General features: G+C 42.5%; 1 protein-coding gene across 2 annotated transcripts in view; it reads left to right on the plus strand.

Annotated features, from left to right (window-relative positions):
• LOC110531951 (glutamate receptor-interacting protein 2) overlaps positions 1-15,907 on the plus strand; it is a 70,803-nt gene that overhangs the window by 49,517 nt on the left and 5,379 nt on the right. For both annotated transcript variants that reach the window (XM_021615495.2, XM_021615497.2), the window contains exons 10-20: positions 2,851-2,970; positions 3,246-3,395; positions 3,664-3,850; positions 6,532-6,677; positions 6,920-7,000; positions 8,254-8,317; positions 8,625-8,770; positions 9,247-9,391; positions 11,737-11,876; positions 12,048-12,227; positions 12,390-12,555. In XM_021615495.2, the coding sequence (XP_021471170.1) occupies positions 2,851-2,970; positions 3,246-3,395; positions 3,664-3,850; positions 6,532-6,677; positions 6,920-7,000; positions 8,254-8,317; positions 8,625-8,770; positions 9,247-9,391; positions 11,737-11,876; positions 12,048-12,227; positions 12,390-12,555 (1,525 nt within the window). The remainder of the gene's footprint in view (positions 1-2,850; positions 2,971-3,245; positions 3,396-3,663; positions 3,851-6,531; positions 6,678-6,919; positions 7,001-8,253; positions 8,318-8,624; positions 8,771-9,246; positions 9,392-11,736; positions 11,877-12,047; positions 12,228-12,389; positions 12,556-15,907) is intronic.

Genomic DNA, 15,907 nt, shown 5'->3' on the forward strand with positions numbered 1-15,907 from the left:
CGAATCGTTTCTAGCCTTCCAGGCTTTTTCATCTTTGAATTTGTATGGTGATTGGCATCTACACTTTTACCACGACAACCGGCAAAACATTTCGTCTTTCAATCACTCAAGTGAGTATAACCAATGAGGAAATGGCAAGTGGGTACCTGCTTCTATAAACCAATGAGAAGATGGGAGAGGCAGGACTTTCAGCGCGATCTGCATCAGAAATACAAAGGAGTTCTATTTTATCCCTTGGCATCGCAGACGCTCGTTGGCGCAATAATTGAATAACATGGATTTCTAAATGTATTTTGTGACGCTGGCGCACGCGGCGTGTCCGGTCTGGTCAGCATGTTAGGCGTTTTTTGGGGGGGCTGTAGGTGCTCACAATTTGTGTTGTTGTTGAAAATTACTACTTGATCAACAGTACTACTTCTAGTAGGAGTGGAAATGTAACAGTATAACTTTAAACCGTCCCCTCGCCCATCCTCGGTCGCGAACCAGGGACCCTCTGCACCCACAACAACTGACACCCACGAAGCATCGTTACCCATCGCTCCACAAAAGCCGTGGCACTTGCAGAGCAAGGGGAACCACTACTTCAAGGTCTCAGAGCAAGTGACGTCACCAATTTAAACGCTATTTAGCGCGCACCACCGCTAACTAAGCTAGCCGTTTCACATCCGTTACAGAAACATGAAGTGTTGTCATTTAACGAGAGACTAGTTTCAATGCAAAGATTTTCACTTGAGAAATACTGCACCAAACATCTTAGTGAGATGTAAAAATGTTATGACAGATTTCTTAATTCTGACTAATTTCAGGAAGTGTTTCTGGCTAGGGCTCCCGAGTGGCGCAGTGGTCTAAGGCGTCACTACAGTCCCTGGTTTGAAACCAGGCTCTATCACATCCGGTCATGATTGGGAGTCCCATAGGGCGGCGCACAATTGGCCCAGCATCGTCCGAGTTTGGCCGGGGTAGGCTGTCATTGTAAATAAGAATTTGCTCTTAACTGACTTGCCTGGTAAAATTTTCAAAAATCATTAAAATGTTGTTGCTTCGTTCTATTAGCAGGGACAAACAACAGTATATATTATTATATTTTCTTCTTTTTCAAGCGAAGGTCTTTACGGAATATGCGAGCACAGACTATTGCTTTACCTAGCCGAGTTCTGCTGGGAGAAAGCCGAACCTTTGTATGCAGACTCTTTATCCTCAGGTTAGACACTGACAGCTCACGCTCAATTGGTCAGTATTGGCCTGCCAATCAGGAGAGAGGGGAGAAATGCCTTATCATCATGACAGAGACATTATCTGCAATCAGCTTTTCGGGTTTCAGCTATTTTCAAGGTAGATTCTCATGGCATGTCCTCTCTTCACTCAAGGCAGTATTAGCTCAGTGAGAGTCAGTTCTGACTGACCTGACAGTGTTTTTTAAACAAATTATTTTTCTTTCTTCCAAAGTGAAACGTTTAAATGCTCTCCAATCTGCATGCAGCTTTGTTGAAGCTTGTTAATGAACTTAAAAAAGGAAGATCAGCCAGCCGTTCTTTGCTCCATTCAATTAATTCAATTAAATGTGTTTCACAGATTTTCTTGTGTTGACAAAAATACATTATGCCACAGGATTATCTAGCGTACCATGAAGAAAACATTAAATATCAATTACTCTGCATGGTGTTATCCTGCAGGCTCTGTGTGGAGTAAATTTAGACATGGAAAGGAAAACAGGATTTCATGGGTAGAATTTAGCAGATTGAGAGAGCGATTTTTTTTGTTTTTGTAATTTGTTTATTTTACCTTTTTTTAACTAGGTAAGTCAGTTAAGAAAAAAATATTATTTTCTATGACGGACTAGGAACAGTGGGTTAACTAATTAATACCCTACCCTACTCAACAAATTGGATGCAGTCTATCACAGTGCAATCCGTTTTATCACCAAAGCCCCATATACTACCCACCATTGCGAACTGTACGCTCTCGTTGACTGGCCCTCGCTTCATACTCGTCGCCAAACCCACTGGCTCCATGTCATTTACCCTGCTAGGTAAAGTCCCCCCTTATCTCAGCTCGCTGGTCACCATAGCATCTCCCACCTGTAGCACACGCTCCAGCAGGTATATCTCTCTAGTCACCCCCAAAACCAATTCTTTCTTTGGCCGCCTCTCTTTCCAGTTCTCTGCTGCCAATGACTGGAACGAACTACAAAAATCTCTGAAACTGGAAACACTTATCTCCCTCACTAGCTTTAAGCACCAACTGTCAGAGCAGCTCACAGATTACTGCACCTGTACATAGCCCACCTATAATTTAGCCCAAACAACTACCTCTTTCCCAACTGTATTTAATTTATTTATTTATTTTGCTCCTTTGCACCCCATTATTTTTATTTCTACTTTGCACATTCTTCCATTGCAAAACTACCATTCCAGTGTTTTATTTGCTATATTGTATTTACCTTGCCACCATGGCCTTTTTTGCCTTTACCTCCCTTCTCACCTCATTTGCTCACATTGTATATAGACTTGTTTATACTGTATTATTGACTGTATGTTTGTTTTACTCCATGTGTAACTTTGTGTCGTTGTATCTGTCGAACTGCTTTGCTTTATCTTGGCCAGGTCGCAATTGTAACTGAGAACTTGTTCTCAACTTGCCTACCTGGTTAAATAAAGGTAAAATAAAAACTGCCTTGTTCAGGGGCAGAACGACAGATTTTTACCTTGTCAGCTCAGGGATTCGATCTTGCAACCTTTCTGTTACTAGTCCAACGCTCTAACCACTAGGCTACCTGCTGCCCCAGCTTTTCCTAATCTTTTCCAAATAAACAATTATTTTGTTTATCGTTTTGTTTATTTGTGGCCGTAGTGAAAGTACAGAAAAGCAACCTTCAACACTGGGAGCCCACTGCCAACTACAGCCACACCCAGCACTGCAAGACATGGAGCAGTCCCAGCCACCAGCTCAACCAGCAGGACCACTGCAAATGTAAGTTGGAATGTGTGAATATGCTACTGGGTATAGTACAGTATATAACCTTTTTCCTTGTTGTACGTATGTATTTTGAGTTGCTGTTGATCATCGGTCATTTTTTGGGGTTAATGATCCTAGATATGATCCCAATGATATGATATCATTGACTTTGCATTAGCATCATATGTAGCCCCTGTGGAGTTACAGGTCAAGTGGCGAGTTGCATTATTCTACCTTGAGGGGGACTTCTCTTTGCATTGGTTTGATGTTGTGAGCATGTGTCCTTTCAGCTCTGGTGTGTGGTGGCTTCTCCCCTTCCTCCACAGCCACCTCAGGGTACAGCAGCACCCTGCCCTGCCCCATCCCCCCCGTCGCCCCCCCAAGCCCCCACAGCACGACACACAAGAGATGCCAGCGGAGTAAGGAGCACAAGAGCTCACGTATGTGGATTGTTTTTTTCCATGTGAATTCATAACATTGTTTTATAATAGTTTGAGAATTTACCCTGCCTCCCCTCGTCAAAGTGGTGACCACTCTGATGACTGATCACTGACGTCGACTAAGATGACTGATGGAAAGACTGATAGCTGACTCCCTCTCTTCTTTTCACTCTCGAACACTCACTTTCCCTTTCTCTCTCTAACGCTCTTTTCACTCTGACCATTTATTCCTTCTCTCTTCCTCCTATCCATCCAACCCCCCTACCAGTGTCCCTAGCATCCAGCTCAGTGGGCCCTGGGGGTCAGGTTGTTCACGTGGAGACCAGCGAGGTCGTCCTGAGGGGGGATCCACTCCTAGGGTTTGGGGTTCAACTGCAGGGGGGTGTTTTTGCCACAGAGACCCTGTCTGCCCCCCCAGTCATCCGCTTCATCGAGCCCGACAGCCCTGCCGAAAGGTGACCCACCCACACACAGAGATGCATGTGCGCACACGGCCTTCCACCCAGAGACACACAGTGTGTTAGTCACTCAAGAGGATGGTGGGGCATCATCAGGAGTGATGGGGCGAGTCACTGCTTTCTCTGAGGAGTATTCATCTGGGTCTCCTAACTATCCAAAGACGTCAGTGTTCGATACACTATGTCCTATCAATTCCATTAGCCACTTTGCTTTGATGTAATTGAAATAACTGCAGTGGTATTAGAACCTGTGTTTGTGAGAAGCATTCTAGTCTACTTTCCCGGTAGTTTATTTGTCACACCACACTTCAACACTCTTAATTTTGATCCTTGCATTTAATATCTGTTTATTGAATAAGGTAAAACGATACAGGCCAATTAACAGCGAACACCGATCAGGCCAGTGTGTGGTCTCTCTCCTTGTCTTGTAAGATTAATGATAATGTCTGTATGAACAAGAGAAGGCCTTGTCCCCTGGGTGGTGTAATACCATTAAAAGGCTCCCGCCGTTGGGAGGGAATGACTCAAGCAGAACATCGTATTGTGTATGTTCGTCTCAGTCCTGACACAAAGGTAAATTAATCGCAGTGGTTAGTGAATGAATCCTAGTTCACAGTGCTCCTATGTGTTTGTCCTGATCATTATGTGATCATGGAAGTACGTATGTGTCTGATTGTACAGTAGGAGTGTGGGTTTGTGGGTGCATGTGTGTTTGTGTAATGGAAGTGGTTTGGTGAAGTGTCTGTGCCCTTATTCAAGGTCAAGCAAGGTGAAGAGTAATTTATTTATCAGAAAGATGATTGAGATTTGTTCAACTTAGGTGACATATTGATTCAATATTAGTCATTTTTCTGTGAAAATAAGTTTACTTAAAAGTTTCCCATTGCTCAGAAGAAGACAGGAGGGACCAGTCAAAACAAATGAAAAATGTAACAACATGAATTGATTGTGCCCTTCAGGGTCCTGACTCAGTGGATTGTTGTCAGTGAGAGGAGATCAAAAGGACAAAGTGGAGTTGAAATATACGAAACAAAAATATAAACGCAACATGTAAAGTGTTGGTCCCATGTTTCATGAGCTAAAATAAAAATGGTTCATATGCACAAAAACCTTAGTTCTCTCAAATTTTGTGCACAAATTAGTTTACATCCCTTTTAGTGAGCATTTCTCCTTTGCCAAGTTAATCCATCCACCTGACATGTGTGCAATATCAAGAAGCTGATAAAACAGCATGACCATTGCACAGGTACACCTTGTGCTGGGGACAATAAAAGGCCACACTAAAATGTGCAGTTTTGTCACAGAACACAATGCCACAGATGTCTCATGTTTTGAGGGAGCGTGAAATTGGCATGCTGACTGCAGGAATGTCCACCTGTGCTGTTGTCAGATAATTTAATGTTAATTTCTCTACCATAAGCCACCTCCGATGTAGTTTTAGAGAATTTGGCAGTACTTCCAACTGGCCTCAAAACCGCAGACCACTTGTAACCACACCAGCCCAGGACCTCCACATCTGGCTTATTTTTCTGCGGGATCGTATGAGACCAGCCACCCAGACAGCTGATGAAACTGTAGGTTTGCAGAATTTCTGCACAAACTGTCAGAAACCGTCTCAGGGAAGCTTGTCTCCATGCTCGTCATCCAAGGACTTGACCTTACTGCAGTTTGGCGTCGTAACCGACTTCAGTGGGCAAATACTCATCATCAAATCCCACTGGCACGTTGGTGCCCCATGGTGGGGTTAAGTTATGGGCAGGGATAAGCTGCTGTCAACAAACACAATGCATTTTATTGATGGGAATTTGAATGGACAGAGATACCGTGATGAGATTGAGGCCCATTGTCGTACCATTCATCCGCTGCCATCACCTCATGTTTCAGCATGATAATGCACAGCTCCATGTCGCATCTGTATACAATTCCTGGAAGCTGAAAGTGTCCCATTTCTTCCATAGCTTGCATACTCACCAGACATGTCACCCATTGAGCATGTTTGGCATGCTCTGGATGGCTGCGTGCTCCAGTTACCGCCAATATCCAGCAACTTCGCTGGAAGAGTGTGACAACATTCCACATGTCACAATCAACAGCCTGATCAACTCTATGCGAAGGAGATGTCACGCTGCATGAGGCAAATGGTGGTCACACCAGATTCTAACTAGTTTTCTGATCCACGCCCCTACCTTTTTTTTTTTTTTTTTAGATTTAAGGTGTTTATTCCCAGCCATGTGAAATCCATAGATTAGGGCCTAATGAATTTATTTAAATTGACTGATACTTATATCTGAAATCTACAGCAGTCATGAGAGTAAAGAAAACAAGATGGATCTGTAAATGTGTATATGCTCCATATAACAGATGCATGGTATTAGTCAACATGGATAAGGTTTCTTATCGCTTTACAGCAGGAGTCTCATGGTCTCTGCTGAAAATGCTTTTTGATTTCAGAGTTGGCTTAATCTGGGTCTGGGAAATGGGCCGTAAATGAGAGAAGTATTGGGGAAAACAGTTCGTAACACCTGGTCATTTGGATAAATGTCTGTCTAGTCTAACTGTATAAAGGCCACATTCACTATGAAAATGAGTTTTATATTTTCATCTAAAATGTGCTGAATGCCACACACAATTACCCTTTTTCCTTATTTTTATCTTCTAACTGTGCTTTGTGTTGTCAGATGTGGACTTCTGCAGGTGGGGGACAGACTCCTGTTAATCAACAGAATCCCTACAGAGGATGGAACACTGGAGGAAGCCAAACAACTACTGCGAAATGCCGCTCTGGCCAATAAGGTCACTCTGGAGGTCGAGTTTGATGTAGCAGGTAAAGCCTTTTTATTTTCTTTAATGTTTGTTTATCAAAGTTGGAAATGGCATCTCTTTTATCCATTCATATTTTAACCAGAGCGACTAGTTAGTGCATTCATCTTAAGATAGCAAGGTGAGACAACCACATACTGTGTCATAGTTAGTACATATTTCCTTAATATGAGTTAAAAGGACAGTCTGCATTTGTTATTTATGCTTTAATCAATCTGTTAATTTCATGTTTTTGTCCCCAATTAGAATCAGTGGTTCCAAGTAGTGGCATGTTCCATGTGAAGCTGCCCAAGAGGAGGGGAGTAGATCTTGGCATCACAATCAGTGGTGAGAATGCCAAATGCGAACAGCAGGGGGTGACGTAGCCCAACATTAGAATCCTTGGCCTTAATATAAAGTCAATTAAATCTCAGTTCAATTCAAGGTGCTTTATTGGCATGGGAAACATATGTTAACGTTGCCAAAGCAAGTGAAGTAGATAATATACCAAAGTGAAATAAACAATAAAAATGAACAGTAAACATTATACTCAAAGTTCCAAAAGAATAAAGACATTACAAATGTCATTATGTATATATGTACAGTGTTGTAACAATGTACAAATGGTTAAAGTACAAAATGGGAAATAAATAAGCATAAATATGGGTTGTATTTACAATGGTGTTTGTTCTTTACTGGTTGACCTTTTCTTGTGGCAACAGGTCACCAATCTTGCTGCTGTGATGGCACAATGTGGTATTTCACCCAGTAGATATGGGAGTTTATCAAAATCGGGTTTGTTTTCAAATTCTTTGTGGATCTCTGTAATCTGAGGGAAATATGTGTCTCTAATATGGTCATACATTGGTTAGGAGGTGCAGCTCAGTTTCCACCTCATTTTGTGGCGCAGTGTGAACATAGCCTGTCTTCTCTTGAGAGCCAGGTCTGCCTACGGCGGCCTTTCTCAAAAGCAAGGCTATGCTCACTGAGTCTGTACATAGTCAAAGCTTTCCTTAAGTTTGGGTAAGTCACAGTGGTCAGGTATTCTGCTGCTGTGTACTCTCTGCTTAGGGCCAAATAGCATTCTAGTTTGCTCAGTTTTTTTGTTAATTACTTGACACATTGGAAATAATAATCGTTTTGTTTTCTTATGATTTGGTTGGCTTTTGGAGTTTTGTCTCTCTCTCTGTGGATCAATGCTCTGTGATCCATGACTGGTCTCTTAGACTGTCATGGAAGCTACTGCCTAATTATGTCTGAATAATAGCAGTCTAATACAAGCATTTATCATCAACTCTTTCACACTTTAACAACCCTGGAAAAACAAAGGACAGCAATTATCTGTAGCACAGAGGATTTTAGGGAAGTGATACCACATATACTGAAGGTAGTAGTAGGGCAAGCCAACAGTGAACTTGTTATATATGCAATGATGTGGGACTGTTGTGGGTGTGTGCATTAAAGTGGAACATGCATGTATCCAGAGCAAATTAAAATAATCTGGGCTACAGGTAACTACTGATAAATGTGATTTCTATTCCCTGCTATTATCATTGTGGATATTATTAACATTTAATGTAATGGTGTCTCTGTCTGAACAGCAAGCAAGAGACCCGAAAAAGCTCTCATCATCTCTGACATCAGAAAAGGAAGCATAGCTCACAGGTGTGTCCCACATCCCAATCACATGGGGAGCCATGCTGATAAGGTCAGCAAAGAAACGTCCAGTTTTTAGGTTACTCCAACAAATTACTTGCTTTACTGCCTCTGTTCTGGGTTTAGTTAAGTCTGAAATGCAGTGATACTAGTCATGAGCAGGAGTTTTTCCTCACCATGTGACCTTACCAGGAAAAACAGGGCCCTAGTAATGCTATCTTTAAGATGCAAAGCAAATGTCAGGTACAAACACAAGTATCACTTGATGTTTTATCTGGTTTAATTTGCTGCCCTCCTCTACCCTGCCTGCTAATAGGACAGGCACGTTGGAGCCAGGGGACAGGCTGCTGGCTATCGACAACGTGCGTCTGGAGAACTGCACCATGGAGGACGCCATGCATGTGCTGCAGCAGGCAGAGGACATGGTCAAGCTCCGGATCCAGAAGGACGAGGATAACGCTGGTAAGATGAACACAGAGTCATGCTTCAACAATAAAGATGCAGTATTGCGTGGAGAGGTTGGTTTAAAGTACAGATTTCTGTCCAATGATCTTGAATTCCCTAATGGGCACATCTCCAGACTGTATCAAAACATTGCTGTCTATTTACCTAGTATAAACACACGTCATTACATACCGTGTGTCATAAGAAAGTTAATATGTGATGTGTGATTGTGCTGTAAGTTCCCACTGTTTTCGCACATTTTTATGTAAAATACCATCTGAAAAATAACTGTAAAATGAAGTATAGCAGAGTGTCATGGTGCTTTGATTTGTCAAGTGGCTTGTTTTTACATGTTTCATTTGTGACTCATGTCTGATGTGTGCTAGCTAGTGTGCCATTTATTTTTGGTCTAATTGATCCCTTATGTAATAACTGTCATATTTCTACATGTTCTGAGCATGTGTGGTTATGCATGCTCTCTCTGTCCCTGTCAGATGAGCTGGAGATGTCTGGTTCCATTATCTACACAGTGGAGCTGAAGCGTTTCAACGGCCCGCTGGGTATTACCATCTCAGGCACAGAGGAGCCTTTTGACCCTATCGTCATCTCAGGCCTCACAAAGAAGGGCCTGGCTGAAAGGTGAGAGGGTTGGGGTTCAGGTGTCAGGGGCATGAGGTTGGCGCTCCTATTATAAGAGTGGTTAGAGGTGATGAGACTATAGGGAAGATCTCAATTGCATACTCCTCGCGTCCTCTCCCCTCTGACCTCCTCTAATGGGTTTTGAGAAGGAGCCGAGGAGAGAGGACACGAGGAGTATATAATTGAGATTCTCCCATAGACTGGCTCCATAGGTGTCAAAAGCCTTTCCTTGTCTCCTCTGCTTCATCTGTACTGTATGTATAGACAGGCTGTAGGTGAAAGCAATATGGAGGAGGCCTGCCCGGGATCTGTTTTCTGTCTGGATTTTCTGTACAATTCTTTAATGTCAGTATAGATAGTCGAAGGTTGGACTATTGAGATGCACCTCGACTCTACTATTATGGTTGTGATTTATGATTGAAATAAGGATGCTACGAATTGTGATTTTTGCCACACCCTCAAAGCCACACAGTGTAAAATATGTCAATAAACAATAGCTGTCTGGTCTGATGTTTGCTTAATCAGCTCTTTGTTACTCTCTTGCCAAACTGGACAGTCGGGCTGTTTCATTGTCGCGACCATACAGAAAAGCCTCTGAAACAGAGAAGGAACCACACTCTGATGTCCTTTATCGCCTTCTTATTAGAGCCCAACCATATATCGTTTCACCAATATTATCAGCTGATTATATTCGATAAACAGGATGAAAAAGGAAACTATGTAAAAAAAAATAATAATAATAATCTACTGTATTGTTACGGTTAGGAGGTTCAAACACTAAAGCTGTGTTTTAATACCTATACAAACATATTGTATACTACGTACTTAATGAGTATATACTAAATACTCTTAGTTCATTTTAGTATACTATAAACAAACAGTATGTTTTTGGTTGAGCGTACTAGCTCTTCTCCTGTCTACGGGAAGTTGATGTTGTTGCTATGCAACCTCTTGCGAGCTAGTTAGCATGACAAATGACTAGTTAGACATTTTACGACTTCGGATGTGTTCTTAAATTCAATCTGGAGTGCCAGAGTAAATTCAGAGCGTTTTGCTCTCGGAGCGCATACTGGACGCTCGGGAGTAGGGTTGATTTGAGCATTCTGACCTTACAACGGCAGTCAAGCACCCAAGCTAACGTTGGCTAGCTTGCTAGCTACTTCCAGACACATGAGAGAACACTCTGACCATTTTACGTTCCCTAGCAGAGCTGGTTAGGCAGTTTTCATGTCATCCATAGCGTTGGCGACTGTAACTGTGCTGTTGGCAACAATTGAATTATGTCTGCCATATTCAACGGGTGTTGAGCTCATTATTCTGTGCTCTGGTACACTCAGACGAAAGTGCTCTGAAAGTGAATTTTTGAAAGCACCCGAATGTCCATTGAGAACGCACAATGACTATACCCTTTAGCTAAGCTAAGAATGACGGGAATGATCAAGTCAATAAACGTTGGGTAGTTAACCTGTAGTTAATATACTGGCAAGTTTGACGTGTAAGTAGCCAACTAACGTTAGGTAGCTAGCTAACATATCGGTACATACTGCTGTATTGATATGCTATGTGGTTCTTAAGGACAGCGTAGCTAACAATTTGTCAGCCAACATAACGTGTAAGGTAATTTATTTGAAAAGTAATTTATTACATTGCTCAACATTTTCTTAACATTTGTTGTAATTAGCCAAAGCAATGAATTTGTATCCGCTCTCGTTGTACTTCGGCGGCGCATATTTTCCGCCATTTTCTTCAAATCTGAAAACAATGTGAAGCCATTTCCAGAAGAATTGCATTATGGGCCCTAAAGTACGAATATAGTGTCCTTTGTGTGTAAACTTCATATTTTGGCAAATTTAGTACGACATCCGGGAACTTCTGGCATACTAACTATATCCATACTATGAATAAGCATTCTATATACTCAATTCACGTCACAGCTAAGGTTTCCACAGGATAGCAGGAAGTCGCTTTCTCAGCAAAACCTCTCACAGACCAAGCCTGGTTCCAAACCTGTAAGTTATGTGCTTCAGTTAAGAGAACAGAGCTGTGAAGTAGTGACTGCTTAGCTGCAGCGTTTTTCCCCCACCCTTAGTGGGGGGGAAAGTTCATACAAGTTCATACACTTGTTTAAGGGTGTTACAGCATGTCATTTGAGCTGATATTCCCGTCCTCTATTTTAGGTCGTTTGAACAACCAATTACCTTCTTGTTCACTTATCTTATCTAATGTTTGTAATATGATTGATATGTATATCTGTTGTCTCATGATACCCGTCTTCCTTTGAAGGAAATTTGTAGTCTGTCATTTTGTATTAATTTTGTCTTTTGTCTTCATTTTGTCTTCTATAGGACTGGTGCCATCCATATAGGGGACCGTGTCCTGGCCATCAACTGTGTGAGTCTGAAGGGGAAACCCCTGAGTGAGGCCATCCATCTACTCCAAATGGCCGGAGAGACTGTCACCCTTAAGATCAAGAAACGCCAAGACGGTATGTACTACTGTTGTTAAGTTTGTTAATCAAGATGCTTAAAAAAAAGTATGCATGGAAGGGCATGCTGAGCCTTGTATTTGTTAGAAGAGTTTCATTGACATAAATACATTACATTACGTTGAGTTATGATTCTCTCTTGACTCTCCATTCTCTCTCTGTTCCATGTAGAATCGGATGGGCAGCAGATGTCGGAGCAGGCAGGATTCCCGAGCGACACAGAGGATGAGCTGATTGACTACCAGAAGACCAGTAAACACTCAGGGGTGTACTCTGCCACCGGGCCCAGCGTGTACTCTGCCATGAGCTCCTGGGACGGTTCCGGCATCGACACTGGCTACGGCAGCCAAGGTGAGGACAGAACACAGCCGCACAGTCATTACCAGTTTAGACAACCAGCTTAGGCCACTTTAGATGATTGCTATTCTCACATGACTGTCCTGAAATCAGTTGTTAGGAGTGGGTAGAATGTTGACATGTTTATTTATGGTTGCTTTTGTCCTTTGTGTTCAGGAACGTATCTCCACAGAGGTGCAGATTTGACCTTCCAGCCTAACGAGTGGAGACGCACCAAACCGACCAGGACTCACCTCACCTCCACTGGCCTTACCGCCCTTACCCACCACTCCCAACTCTACGATGGGAGATACGATGAGGATGACTGGGATAAGGCTGCTGGGTGAGCGCCTACTTCAGGCGAGAACAAAGGATTAGCAGGTTTCTAGTCTGTTTGTGCTTTATCCTGCTCTTAATCTTGGAACTCCCTCTCCCGGATCCGGGAGAATTGTCTTCAACTGACACTAATTAGCATAACGCAACGGACAAAAAATATTACTAGAAAATATTCATATTCATGAAATCACAAGTGAAATATATTGAAACACAGTGTAGCCTTTTGTTAATCACCCTGTCATCTCAGATTTTGAAATTATGCTTTACAGCCAAAGCAAAACAAGCATTTGTGTAAGTTTACCGATAGCCTAGCATAGCATTATGCCTAGCTAGCAGCAGGCAGCTTGGTCACGAAAATCAGAAAAGCAATCAAATGAAATCGTTTACCTTTGATGAGCTTCGGATGTTTTCACTCACGAGACTCCCAGTTAGACAGCAAATGTTCATTTTGTCCCATAAAGTAAATTTTTTTTATAGCCGAAACACCTCCGTTTGAACTTCACATTTGGTTGAGAAATCCACCGGAAACTGCGGTCACGACAACGCCGAAAAATATTCCAAATTAGATCCATAATATCGACAGAAACATGACGTTTTTTATAATCAATCCTCAAGGTGTTTTTCAAATATCTATTCGATAATACACTGCTCAAAAAAATAAAGTGAACACTAAAATAACACCTAGATCTGAATGAATGAAATATTCTTATTAAATACTTTTTTCTTTACATAGTTGCATGTGCTGACAACAAAATCACACAAAAATTATCAATGGAAATCAAATTTAGCAACCCATGGAGGTCTGGATTTGGAGTCACACTCAAAATTAAAGTGGAAAACCACACTACAGGCTGATGCAACTTTGATGTAATGTCCTTAAAACAAGTCAAAATGAGGCTCAGTAGTGTGTGTGGCCTCCATGTGCCTGTATGACCTCCCTACAACGCCTGGGCATGCTCCTGATGAGGTGGCGGATGGTCTCCTGAGGGATCTCTTCCCAGAGCTGGACTAAAGCATCCGTCAACTCCTGGACAGTCTGTGGTGCAATGTGGCGTTGGTGGATGGAGCGAGACATGATGTCCCAGATGTGCTCAATTGGATTCAGGTCTGGGGAACGGGCGGGCCAGTCCATAGCATCAATGCCTTCCTCTTGCAGGAACTGCTGACACACTCCAGCCACATGAGGTCTAGCATTGTCTTGCATTAGGAGGAACCCAGGGCCAACCGCACCAGCATATGGTCTCACAAGGGGTCTGAGGATCTCATCTCGGTACCTAATGGCAGTCAGGCTACCTCTGGCGAGCAAAGAAATAACACCTCACACCATGACTGACCCACCGCCAAACCGGTCATGCTGGAGGATGTTGCAGGCAGCAGAACGTTCTACACAGCGTCTCCAGACTCTGTCGCGTGCTCAGTGTGAACCTGCTTTCATCTGTGAAGAGCACAGGGCGCCAGTGGCGAATTTGCCAATCTTGGTGTTCTCTGGCAAATGCCAAACGTCCTGCACGGTGTTGGGCTGTAAACACAACCCCCACCTGTGGACATCGGGCCCTCATACCACCCTCATGGAGTCTGTTTCTGACCGTTTGAGCAGACACATGCACATTTGTGGCCTGCTGGAGGTCATTTTGCAGGGCTCTGGCAGTGCTCCTCCTTGCACAAAGGCGGAGGTAGCGGTCCTGCTGCTGGGTTGTTGCCCTCCTACGGCCTCCTCCACGTCTCCTGATGTACTGGCCTGTCTCCTGGTAGCGCCTCCATGCTCTGGACACTACGCTGACAGACACAGCAAACCTTCTTGCCACAGCTCGCATTGATGTGCCATCCTGGATGAGCTGCACTACCTGAGCCACTTGTGTGGGTTGTAGACTCCGTCTCATGCTACCACTAGAGTGAAAGCACCGCCAGCATTCAAAAGTGACCAAAACATCAGCCAGGAAGCATAGGAACTGAGAAGTGGTCTGTGGTTATCACCTGCAGAACCACTCCTTTATTGGGGGTGTCTTGCTAATTGCCTATAATTTCCACCTGTTGTCTATTCCATTTGCACAACAGCATGTGAAATGTGTTGTCAATCAGTGTTGCTTCCTAAGTGGACAGTTTGATTTCACAGAAGTGTGATTGACTTGGAGTTACATTGTGTTGTTTAAGTGTTCCCTTTATTTTTTTGAGCAGTGTATATCAACCGGGACAGATGGCTTCTTAGTAGGAAAGAGAGAAACAATGGCCGCATTTTTCTTTTATGCACAAAACACTCTGAGAGCCTCCAGCTGACCACTGACGCAATGTTCTCGTTCAGGCTCATTTTTCAAAATAAAAGCCTCAAACTATGTATTATGACACTAGACACATTAGGGAAGCCATAGAAAAAGGAATCTTGTTGATATCTCATTCACTGCTCAATAGGGACGCATAGGGATGCATAGGAACGCAGAGCTTTCTAAATAAGAGTCCCTTCCAGATTGGATTTTCCTCAGGCTTTTCCCTGCAATATCAGTTCTGTTATACTCACAGACAATATTTACAGTTTTGGAAACTTTAGTGTTTCTATCCTAAGCTGTCAATTATATGCATATTCTAGCATCTTGTCCTGACAAAATAGCCCATTTACTTTGGGAACGTTATTTTTCCAAAAATGAAAATAGTGCCCCCTAGTTTCAAGAGGTTTTAGCACATGCAGATCTGGACATGGCACATGGATTTTATCATTTAAAATGTTATGTCACATGTGCCGAATACAATTCACATTACAGTGAAATGCTTACTTACAAGCCCTTAACCAACAATGCTTTAAGACATTTTAAGAAAACTATGTGTTAAGTAAGTGTAATACGTATCACATTTTTACATCAAACATTGTTTCATTTTGTGGCTTTCAATGCTGTTATTTTTTCCTTTTCATCTTCAAGTATGCCTTCTGTATGCCTCCATTGATGAATGTAAGCAATGAGCAACATAAACAAGTTTGGTTTAGTCTAAAAGTCAATATGTATCTATCAACTATCTATCAGCTATCAATTTGTAAAGTGAATCCAAGAAATATGCAATTTTTCTCGAAATCTCCACAGTTGTTTCATTCATCCATGTTGTCGTGCTTCATCTATCTGTGCTTTTTCTCTCTTTCTCAGGTATTCTCTCTCTAATCTGCTTTACTAACTGCCCGTGAGGTTCCTGGTGTTTCACATAAACACATTTTTTTTCTGTGTTGCTTCTGTCTTCACCAAACCTGTCCCTCTAAAGCACCCAAAGGCCCAAACAGACACACACCTGTTCATTGTCTGTTGCCTCACTCTTGACTCTTCACTAGATTTTTTTCTCAACTTGTGACCTTCACTGCCACAAATTGTCAACTCTTGAAG

Source organism: Oncorhynchus mykiss, chromosome 9 (genome assembly GCF_013265735.2).
Source record: "Oncorhynchus mykiss isolate Arlee chromosome 9, USDA_OmykA_1.1, whole genome shotgun sequence".
Taxonomy (NCBI): domain Eukaryota; kingdom Metazoa; phylum Chordata; class Actinopteri; order Salmoniformes; family Salmonidae; genus Oncorhynchus; species Oncorhynchus mykiss.